General features: G+C 37.5%; 1 protein-coding gene across 5 annotated transcripts in view; it reads left to right on the top strand.

The window, feature by feature from the left end:
* Window positions 1-12,137, top strand: part of LOC309859421 (phosphatidylinositol 3,4,5-trisphosphate-dependent Rac exchanger 2 protein-like) — a 41,150-nt gene that overhangs the window by 10,278 nt on the left and 18,735 nt on the right. For 4 of the 5 annotated variants that reach the window (XR_014308680.1, XR_014308681.1, XM_082720066.1 and 1 more), the window contains exons 3-4: window positions 3,465-3,566; window positions 6,817-6,978. Coding sequence is in view for 3 of the 5 variants with exons in the window: in XM_082720066.1 (XP_082576192.1) it covers window positions 3,465-3,566; window positions 6,817-6,978 (264 nt within the window). In the remaining 2 variants the exon portion in view is untranslated. Of the gene's footprint in view, window positions 1-3,464; window positions 3,567-6,816; window positions 6,979-9,189; window positions 9,323-12,137 lie in introns of those variants that run through there. The other variant, XM_082720068.1, reaches the window with a different exon arrangement.

Below are 12,137 nucleotides of genomic sequence, written 5' to 3' on the forward strand. Positions count from 1 at the left end.
AGTCTATTTCCTGAAGTTGGTTTTTGTTTTTTGTTTGTGTTGTTTTGTTTTGCTGTTGTAACTTTCCTGGACTTGATTTAAGAACCTGTGACTCTTGTATGTACAGCTTCTATCTCTACTCATTTTTTTGTTTGTTTGTTTTATAATTTAGCCTTTCTTTATAGGGGGTGACTACAGTAACTGCTTAACTTAGTTCTGTTGGTGGTTTGTCAGAGGTGACTAAACATCGTTAATCATCTTGTCTATGGATCTATGTGTTAGTTGGTGGGGGGTGGGGGAGACATTCAAAGGGTAGGCAGTTTACAAGTCAGATCTAGGTCTTTATTTCCATGGGGATACCCCTTCCCCTTTGGGTCTTTTCTACAGATGCACAGCCTGATATCTGCTCCAAAGAGGGCTGTAATCTCAGGCCAACAGAATTGTGGGCATTCTCCATTTTTCTTATAGAGTGTGCTAACTTTATTGACATTGCCCTCAGGAGTGAGATATTTACCCTCTGCAGTAAAGGGTCTACCTGAAAGCAGGTTTTCAGGGTCTATCACTATGTCAGGGCCCCTTTGATGGAGCCACTGCAGGACAGCCACTGTGGAAGCACCATTTTGATAGGGCCACTGGGCAGGGTGAGCTGAGGAGGATGGGGGCATGAGGAGGCAGAGGGAAGGTGGGAGAAGCTCTTGTGAGAATGTTATAGACTCCCACCTTTCTTATCTGAAATTTCCACAGTTTTTCATGAATAAAAATATCGTTTTTTTTTTGTTTGTTTGTTTGACTTTAGTTGATTTCCAGAGCTCTGAAGTTGATATTTTTGACAATTTGCTGAGGTTACAGTTGTTTTTTTGTTGTTGTTGTTGTTTTGGTTTGGTTTGGTTTGGTTTTTTTGGAAGAGGATTTACTGATCCCTTTTCTCTGCCACAGCCAGAAGAGGTGTCTATGCCACTAAAATTTTAGGGCTTTTTAGGAGGTGTTAGAGCTTCATTGTCTTAGTGAATCCGGTCTTTTCTCAGCACAGTCAACTCTTTGATCCCCCTTGGTCTAGTTTATTGACTGAATTGTGTCAAGCCATGCCAGTAAAGTCCGAAGAGTGCTGGTTTTTATATGGTCTTACAGCACAGTCTGGTAGGAAACCTGGCTTTTATAATTCCCGCTCTGGTACTAAGTGACCTCTAATTACTTGAATGACTTTAAGAAATTCATTACATCGCTGGTGTCATTTTCCATCTCTGTAAAATGGGGGTTAATAACAGTCACCCTTGGGAAGACAGGTGAGAGCTTACAGATTTGGTGATAAATACTTGGATATGCCACCACCGTTTTCATCATCAGGGAGATCTCTGGGAGGTCATTTAGAAGATATTCTTTCTGGACGCATGGAGAGAGAGTTGGCTTTCATAAGCCAGTCTAAAGTGACAACCCACCTCTGCTGTTATGAAGACAGTCCATGATCTGTACGGGCCTATTAGACAAGGAAATAACAGTGTTAAGCAGTCATGAAATTCTTAGGGTACTTCAACCCAGGGATGGGGAAAGGGGTGGATGTGTTTATAAGGGGTGCTAACTTATGTAGGGATGCTGAAACATCACTGGAAATACAGTGAGATGTACATGGTTGTGTTTCATATGGTTCCTCTGGGGACAGCACCATGTGGGGTTGGAAAAAATATTTTGGTAAACTGATTGCAATGGGGGATGAAGCCCTCAAAGAGCATGCTTGAGTCAGAACATTTCTTTGCTTCCCTGTCTTCTAAAGTGTCTGGGTGAAGTTAAAGGCATGATGTTAGTTTTGCTGACATGAATACATTTGGCTAAAGCCAAGTTGCTCACGACAGTCGGGGGTGGGGGCATATACTGCTACCCCCAGTCTTTTCTTTTTCATCCTTTCCTGTTTAGCTCTTGGTCTCGCTTCTCAATGTATGTAGGACAGTAGTCTCAACCCTTGTAAAATGCTGGTATAAAGGTTGTTAAATTATCAGTATGATATTTGAGGAGCCCTTTTCTCCATTTATTACATATTTATTGACTACTTTCTTTTTGCCAGCCACTCTGATAGGCATTGTAGGAAAAGGATTTGGCACAAGTTTCTAATCTTTTTCTTTTTTAAATTGATACTTAAACTATGAAATAAAGACAAGATGCTTCAGAGGATATAGGCTTTTTTTTTTTTAATCAGAGTTGATTCTCTCTTCTATTACATCTTATTCTGATTGCTGCTTTTGAGATTTCTCCATTCATCTTGCCTCTCTGGTGATCATACCTGACCTCCTTCTCAGAGACTGGCTGGCCATTGTCACTGGTAGTGTATTATAACTAAAAGTAATTTAGCAATCACTTGGTTAAAACACGACAGTTTTACAGGCAGGAAAACTAGCATTCTGAAATCAACCCAAAGTGGGAGCTCTCTGCCACTCACGGAGCTCCCAGGGGAGTGAGCCGGTCCGATGGTGGAAGCAAACGGGTCACACACAATAACTGAAAGCGAAAACTGTTTATTAGCATGTACCACACAATAGCTAATACAAGACAGACAACTCTAGCCATGTGGGCTAGGGAGAGGGCTCGATCCCCTTCTCGGGAGCACACCGTTTGGGTGCATCGACTGATAAGGTGACCAATCCCCTCCCTGGAGCACACCTTTTGGGTGCATCGACCGGGAGGATGATCTGAGTGAGAGTGTCCCAAGAGCCCTCTGACAAGCAGAGGGCCAGTGTTGCTTATATGCCAGTTCAGTCACTGCGTCAAAGGCGCTTGCGGTTAATCTGCGGTCTGCTGTACGTGCGAGGCTGCTCGTCTGCTGCTGCTGATATTGTTTGTAGCACATACCCCATGTCCTGGTGGTCTATCTGTGGTCGGTTATAACATCCTGTATAACATCTCCTAGTTCATAACAGTTCTCGGAAGCCCTTTGTCTGCTGGGAAGTTCTGCAACAGTGGGGTTCATGCTCACAGGACTCCCTCACAAAGTTACATCACTAGTCAGTGGTGAGGATGTATAGAACCCAGTTGTCTCCAGCCCTGTTCTTTACAACACAGCACAACACCACAATTCAGCTACAACACAACTCCCTTTATAAGCAGGATTGATCTGTGTATCTTTGTGTCTATTATTTATTTATCCATCAGTCCATTCATCCACCCATCTGTCCATCCATCCATCCATCCATCCACCTACCCATCATTTATTCCTCCATTTCTATCCTATTTCTTTTCTTCAGACTTCAGAGGATAGTACATGAAAATTAATTTTAAAGGTATGTATTTAAAACATATTTTGGTTTCTATAACTAACGTGATATGAAAATACTTCTCGTTGTCTTCTGTAAATGTTCTTTGTGATTTCACAGGCTCATCTCAGAGAAAGAAGGTATAAAGAAAGGCTTTCACAAGTTTTTGACAGAAAATTTTATGATAAAAGAAAATTTCATGCCTTCAGCTTTAAAAATTTATGATTATTTTTATCTCCACTGCAGAACTGCATGCTACTTGGAGGACGGAAGAATACAGATGTTCCCCTGGAAGGATATTTAGTAACACCAATACAAAGAATTTGCAAATACCCTCTCATTTTGAAGGTATTTTATGTGTTTATTTTACTGTAGTATCTTTCTTGTATCTGCATATTTTGCTGCATATTTTGCTTTAATTTTTTTTCTTTTAAATAATCTGATTTTCTGAAGAAAGAGCAGCTCAGAGTTACTAGGGAAAATAGCTATTTCATCACATATATATGGATTAGGAAACAAATCTCCCATTAAATATCTTATGACAAGTTTATATTGCATATTATCTACAGGGTTCATTATCTTAAGTAAATCTATTGTTTTATTTTTTGACTTCCCCATTGATGCTAATGAACTTAAAGTGAAAGTTACATAATTTCACAGTTTGGTTTTTGAATCAGTATTATAGGAAATGTTGTGGGTCACATGGGACAATAAATGGTACGATGTAGAATGACCGTGCTAAGCAAGTACTGCCTCTGGACACATTAATGGTCGTAGGCCATTGCCTCATTACAATGACTAAAAGTGTTGTGAAAAACATATTTTTTTTAAAGATTTATTTATTTATTTGACAGAGAGAGATTACAAGTAGGTAAAGAGGCAGGCAGAGAGAGAGAGGAGGAAGCAGGCTCCCTGCTGAGCAGAGAGCCCGATGCGGCACTCGATCCCAGGACCCTGAGATCATGACCTGAGCCGAAGGCAGTGGCTTAACCCACTGAGCCACCCAGGCGCCATATTTTAATGTGCTAATTATGCTTGTACTGTAAGAATATGTGAATAGATTGGAATAGCAATTCTGGAAATGGTGCTTCTTGGAACTACAGCAGCAGTTTGTGTTTGTGGTTGAGCACGGGAGCTCTGAGTTCAGATCCTAAGTATTCTGCTTACTAGCTGTGTGACTGAATACATAATCTAACTTCTTAAAGCCTTGGGTTTTTATTAATGAAACAGAAATAATGATGATGAAATTGTAGCATATGTCTGCAAGGATGTGTATAATGGATGTGTATGTCTGTGTATGTGTGTATATACATATATATACACACATATGGAAAATGTATTACATAAAAATAGTAATTAAACTGTTATGCCAATCATTTAGCACAGTATGTACTCCGTATATGTTAGCTATTATTATTCATATATATTTGATTCTGATTTATCTTAATAGTTTAACTACTTCTTTAAATTTTTAAAAATTTAAAATATTTCAATATGTTATGCACATATTAACTGGTGTTCTTATTGATTTACTTTTTGAGAAACAAATATAAGGAATTTGAACTTAAAATACATTTTTTTTAACTACAACTTCCATGAGTTGCATAATTGGGTTTTTGTGTAAAATTTCTTTGAAAACAATTTCTCCTTATTTAAAAAAACAAGTTAAAATTGCTTGGCTAAGCCACAGAGGGAAGCTAACATGGGGATCTTCAGTTCTGCAGACCTTTAATATGGTCTTCAGTACAGGAAGGTTGGGGCAAACATGACTCCTGTCTTTCTGAGAGTCCTTTCAGACTCTTGACTTGGTGACTCAGATCACATCAGCTATTCCTGGACCTGATTTAGCAATCCCAGGCATCTGTTTGTTTTAAGAGTCAGAAGGGGTAGTGATATTAAGAGAAGGATATCATGCTAAGTAGTTGTTCTAAATAACTTCTGGATGGGGATGACCACCAGAGAGGGTTGGCTGATCTGACCTCTCAACAGATAGAATAATGGCCACATCCTTGCTTAGGAAGAAAATGATCAACTCAGCGCTCCTTCAAGAAGTGGAAAGATGCCATATTTCCCCTTCTTTGGATGATTATCTTCACAAAGAAACTATTTACTTGTGTAGTAGATATGTTGGTGTTGATAATTTTTTTGTTGTTGTACCATTGTGCTGATAATCTCTTTGATTTTGGTTGGTTTTATATATTCAGAGAAAAACATTAGGGGTTACACTTTGTGTTAAACTATTGGTCATATTTGTGGAACTTGAAATTATTGGTGTGGCCAACCAGTACAGGGTTCATAGAAAGTAACTGACAAAAGATTATTACTAGTTATTTTTCTTGCTATTTCACATTGTCTACATTCATGTCTCAACTTCATGGATACCCACTGGGCACAATTCCATAGGACCTCAAATCACAGTCCGCAGACTGACTTGACCACTTCACATAATTTACAAATACTTCTGCACTTTAGAATTTTTAGAGAAGCTAGCATATATCTTTTATGGATTTGTGATCCAACATAAGTTTTTAAATTTTATCTTGGGAGTGATGCAATGTGTATTCTTCTGGCGATAGCTCTGCAGAATGAAGTTTGAACATACTGAATGCAGGGTCAAAGTTTATGGCAGAAGTTTCAACAGTAACAGCCCTCAAGAGAGTATAACAACTGCATAATTTCCCACTGGATATTAAGAATTGAGAAAATTATTTTAAAGACTTGCCCCAGGATTTCTGTAATTGTGTTAGTTACGTGATGATGGCAACTGTAGTAAAGAAACAAATGACTGATTAAAAAGCAATGTGGTCACAACTGTCTACACAGTGGGTGAAGATGTTTAATTTTGTGCTTCTAAACAACAAACAAAACCTTTAAATTTAAAATATTAAAGATCACGCTTGCTCTGATATCCTAAATGGGAAAAAAAAACCATAAAATGCCCCCCAAAATCAAATCAAAACCACAACAAAAAAAATAATCTGTGGCGGGGCTTATGGCAATTCATTCATTGCAGAAAGTGAAACCAGGTTTTTGGTGAAAATAGCATAATTGCTCTGTTAGTGATGGAGTATAATGGAACTTGTAAGTTATTTATTTTGCTAGAGTATAAGACATTATTTAAAAATTTTGCTTTACTTATGGCATGTTTTTGTAGTTTCTCAAAGGTGTATTAGGAAATAAGGCATTGAAATTATTTTTGATATTATGAGACATATTTATATAATGACTTAATGTTCCGCTAAGGCTCTAGGAAGACATACAGAGTTCTATTTCTGTTGGAGCAGAGGTCAATCTTAGAAACAAATTACATGCTGCAGGTGAGATATTTGACAATTCAAAAGGAGAAATCTAATTTAGTTTTTAAAACAAAATAATTTTAAGGCAAAAAAATTAAAGGAGCTGCAAAATGTGTGTCAGGGTAATGTATATTCATTGATTCAACCTTTGTTTTTGATCTGAATTTTAGTGGAGTTTGTGATGTCCCTTCTGAAAGTGACTCTCACAATCTCTGCAGTTCTCATTTCCTGGCCATTCTGAACATGCTATACCAGAAAGCTGAAGATCAAAGGGCGATTTATTTTTTTGTGTGTATAAACAGGAGTTGCTGAAGCAGAGTCCAAGGAAACACAGTGACTACGCAGCGGTAATGGAAGCCCTCCAAGTCGTGAAAGCTGTCTGTTCCAACATAAATGAGGCCAAGAGGCAGATGGAGAAGTTAGAAGTCTTAGAGGAATGGCAGTCTCACATTGAAGGCTGGGAGGTACATTCACTCTACTCAACAATGGAGCTTAAAATAGTTTTGTTATGTCTTGTGCTGCATGTAGAATTGTTGACATTGGATGGAACCATAAATGGTCATTTTAACAGATAATGCCAGAGGGCTATAACCATTTCTGCAAAGTGCTGTCATTATCATTTTTAAATATCTTTAGAGTGGCAAGTTAACTGACTTTACATCAACCTGAAAGCTTTGTCATAGAACCTTCTAATATTGTGTGGGTTATGAGCTTTGGTATTTCAGTATTTGTGCATCTTGATTATCCTGCCCTCCTTTGGTCAGTAAGTACATAGCCTAAAACCTGGAGAGAGTAAGGAAGGGGAGTTATGCCCCATATGTGTTCTATGATACTGTTATTTTCAGATTCTAAATTAGGTGTTTGATGATGATTTTAATTTTAAGGCCACTTAATCTCTTAAATTGCATTTCATTGCAATTATTTCATCATTTCTAAATGAAGAGACTGTCTATGATGTGATTTTTAAGGTCCATTCAAGATGAAAAGTCTTATGGATTTATGACACATTAAAGAAAGATTTTTTTAAATGATAAAAAAAGCAAACGAAGAGTGATATATGTTTTCATCCATGGTAACTTTGAATCCCTATTATTTCATGGGGTTGGAGCCCTATGTTATTTTAATGCTATATAAAGCATAAACTAAAATTTTGTCTTTAAATTGACTTAATTGAGATGAGATGAGCTTTCAACTGGGATCATTTATTTTTATAAAGTAAAGCAATTAAGACATTTTTTAAAGGTATAGGGAAGATTTAAAATGTTTCCAACCAAATAATGTATCACACAAATTCGATTGGATTGCTTTTTATCTTTAGGACCTTATAATTGACTGATTTGTTTCGTATCTTCAATATGTTGGTTTCCATTTAGATCTAAAATTATATCCATTCAGATTTGCAAAGAAACTTCAAACGTTGACGTCCACGAATTCCCCAGTTTATCCACTCTTCACCATGAAACTTTCAAATCCAGTAGGGATCAAAGCTTTCTCTTTATCTATATTCTTTCATTTCAAGTGTCCAGGGTGACCTCATATTTCAGCATGAATGCTACTTATTTCAGTCAGTTAAAATGGTTGTGTGTTTTACAGTTGATTCACGATGATAATTCCTTTCCTGGGGAGTGGTTGTCCTGCTGGGTTGAGAAAAATGGATTGAAGTTTGCTTTTGTCATTCTGTTGTCACTTGAGCATTGGAAGAAAAACTGAATGTGCTTTACATTGCAGGGTTTTTCATTGATATCTGCCCAGCCTTTTCCCAAAACAAAACCTCACAGATTCTTCTTGGTACTCTAGGGGAATGGAATCTGTCATAATTTTGTTCCTCCTCACTTATATTCTAAAAATAAAATTGCATCTAGTGCAGAATTAAGAGATTCTTTAAAAAGTTGATATTTCTTGCTCTGGGCAAGCCAGTTACTCAAAGGAAGAATGTGTGTGGATCATGTTCCGTTACTATCAGCCCCTAACAGGGGGGCCCTCAATCTCACCAGCTCTCTATGTTTACAATAAACAGTTGAAGTGCAAGAGGAAAATGCAGCACCTGGACAGAGGAAACTGGCTGCAGGAAATCAGATATGACTACAGTTCCAGCAGGCACAGAGGAGATCATATGAGTGTTGGGTCCCAATAAAAGGGCAGCAATGCAGATTCTATTTGAGTAGGATTTGAATATAATTGCATGAGACACAGCCAGGCTACTTTGGGGGGTTTTGGGACATTGAGGGAATGCAGCTTGGAGGAAGGCCCAGCTAACTGGTTGGCAATTTTTGATAAGAACATGATTCCTCATCTCAGTCCACCAGCTTGGAGAGCGGGGGAAAGGTCTTATAATACTCACACCTGGTCTGTTCCTGGAAGCTTTGGAGAAACTGCTGATAGGACTCCAATTTGTCCAGGAGAGAGGGGTAGTCTTAAAGAATAAATGCAGGCCCTGGGAGGGAAGGAGGATAGATACAGAGCTTTCTCTAAATTGCAAACAGAGATTACTGCTCAGCTTGCAGACAGCTTTGTGTATGTTTAAAGTAGCTCTAGTGGGTTTAGGACATGGCCAAGGGCAGATGTCAGGTGGCATGCTGGCCAAGAATTGAGAGTTACTTAAAAAACCTTTGAGGTAAGAAGTCTTGAGCTTATAAGGTTGGGAAAACAACTCCCTGTCTAATTCCTTCCCCAAGCTCCTGCAGACCCTTGAGGACCACCTGAGGGATGACACCCTCGCTCCAGTAACTAAAATTTCTTGAATGGGATCTGAATCTGATACACCATGATTTAGCATTATTTTCACCTTAGGTGGATTATTTATTTCAAGTAAGTCACTTCATTATCCAGTCTTATCTTCCCATTAATCAAATAAAGGCTTTTTAGAGTGAAATATATCAGGTATCTTGCCTGTCTAATATTCTGTGCTATAAATTATCGTTACATTCCTTTATGTTGAATTTAGGTAAACAAGTGATTGAAATCTATGGTCCCAAATTAGATGACATAGAGCTGAAGCCTGATTTTCAAGCAGACTTCATCTTTTGTCCAGACTCTAACCCTTACCTTGGGGATGATGTATCAGACCTCTCCCACATACTATGTGGGTTATTACAGGAGCCAAACGAAATAAGTGGAGGTGCCTTGAATAATGTCAAATGCTATGCAAATGAGTAATTTTTTTATTATTTATTTTTTATAAACATATATTTTTATCCCCAGGGGTACAGGTCTGTGAATCACCAGGTTTACACACTTCACAGCACTCACCAAATCACATACCCTCCCCAATGTCCATAATCCCACCCCCTCCTCCCAAACCCCCTCCCCCCAGCAACCCTCAGTTTGTTTTGTGAGATTAAGAGCCACAAATGAGTAATATTTTAAAGCTCTGGTTCAATGGTAGGATTTTACCCTTGAGAAATTCCTATTTGTCTAATACATGCTCCTGCCTACTGAAGGTGTTATATTACTTCAGTTAAGGTTAGATAGTTCCAAGTCACAGAAACTAAAAGAAAAATTAATTTAAAAAGATATGGGGCAGCTCACAGAATCAGTAGAAAAGCTACACTCTCAAGGGTGTCTAGGCAGCCAATGCTCATAAGTAGGTTCATCAGTGCCCTGACTAAAATGAATAGACTCTAATAATTTTTTCTATCATTCTATTACATCACTCAGGATTCAAGATCAAAATCTAAGATTCCTGTAGTCTTGCCTAGGGGAAGACAGAGGTCCTTATTGGCCAGTCAGCCACTTTCCTTTTGGGGAAAGACTGATCTTCCATTGTATGCAATCTTGGTGAGCCCTTAACAGTTTGCTGAGGTATTATAATCCCCATTACACAGATTTAAAAAATGAGGGCCATAAAATTTCCCTCAAGTGCTTACAGCTAATGGATGGCAGAGTTTAAACCTATATTCCTTGTCACCATGTAATATTGTATCTACTCAGAAAAAAATTAAGCTAATTCTTTAGATTAATTTGATTGCTTGCCATTTAGAAGTAAATTGAATATAGAAATTAGGTTTTGTCATCATTTACATAGTGACTGCCATTACAGAAGATCTGTAGTTTAATTGCTCATATTTGAAGTTTTGCCTTTTATTAGTATAATTTATCATATCTCATTTTTATGTCTTATCCAACATTCAGAGCATTGCATAGGATATTCTACCAAAGGTAATTGTAGGGCAATGATCAGTGTGCTTGGAAAGGAAGTTCGTTAGTTGTTTAATCAGAGTCACTGGTTCATTTCATAGAACAGGACCAGTTGCTGTCTTGGTCTGCTTTTTGGCTGATTGATAGCATTGTAATGGTAACTTTAATCTTTGGAATCATAATGAACTCTATCAACAAGGGAGTATCAAAAAGCATTATATTACTTGGTAATTCAGCTTTATATCCGTGATAGCCCTGTTTGGAATAGATCTCTCAAATCTGAAAACAATCATATTAAAAGATAAGAGGGAGAATTATTAATATATGAAGGTGCTGGAAAAAATAAGATCAAAATAGTCACTGCATTTTACGAAATAGAAACAGAATAGAAATTTGACACCTCTTGGCTTTCTACATGGAGAAATATAATGGCACAAAACCATTTTAACATCCATTTCCTGCTTTACATATGATTAAGTTTGTGTCTGACAGTATATTGACTTCAAGTCATGTTCTCTTACTTTATGAGTGTGAGTCTAACAGAGGTTGTGATCAGAATTTTTTTTCTTTTCTACAAAGTGATTTGGTAGATACAAATTTGTCTATTGCCTTGAGACAGAATTGATTTATAGATGGCCCTTGTTACTTAAGGATAGGTCGTTTGGGAAGAAGGCCATTGAAAGTTAATCTGTGAAGAAAGGGAGCAGAATTTTCTAAGTGGGAGGGGGCGAAGCTTGATTGGGACTTCATTTCAATAAAATGAACATTTATGTTATTAGTTTTATCTAATATATGACAGAATGTAGGTTAAAACATCAGTTAATAAATTGAATCTCAAAAAGAGTGAACCAAATGCTGAATCTTGCTGGGCGGCATACATTTTATGACATTACATGATAAAATGATGTGATATTCTTCATTTCATGTTTAACTTTTCTAGTAGTTTTAAAAGATTTTTTGAGAGAATATTCAAATGCTTCATTCATTTTCTTGAGACACTTCTTTGATATTGAAACCATTCTCTTATGCGACGCCCACCCAGTTGTCATTCTTGTCAATTTTCTTCCACAGTGAGTGGGTCTAACTCTTGTTAGATCTTCATCTGTCTGTGCTTTGTATATGATTGGGGGAAGTTTCAGAGCCTCCTGTCATCCTTCTTCTTTGCCAAGATTATGCCTTTTCTCTGCAGTCTGCGTTTTTCTGGTATTGACATTCAACATTTAGTTGACAAGATGAATGAGGTAGACTCTGGTATTAAGCAGGGAGCGCTGACAGTGGGGTCAGATAGTGACTAGTTTCCTATTATAGTGATTTTTTGCCTCTTCATAGCTGCAAAGAATCAGTAATGAACCCTTACATAACATATTGAGAACTTAATATAAAAAGATTTAACCTTTCAAATAATCCAGACGTGGTTTAGCAATATTATTTTCATTGCATCTTTTTCAGAGGTGGGGCTTTGTTCTACTGTTGCAGTGTTTAATAA

This window comes from Mustela nivalis (genome assembly GCF_964662115.1).
Source record: "Mustela nivalis genome assembly, chromosome: 2".
Taxonomy (NCBI): domain Eukaryota; kingdom Metazoa; phylum Chordata; class Mammalia; order Carnivora; family Mustelidae; genus Mustela; species Mustela nivalis.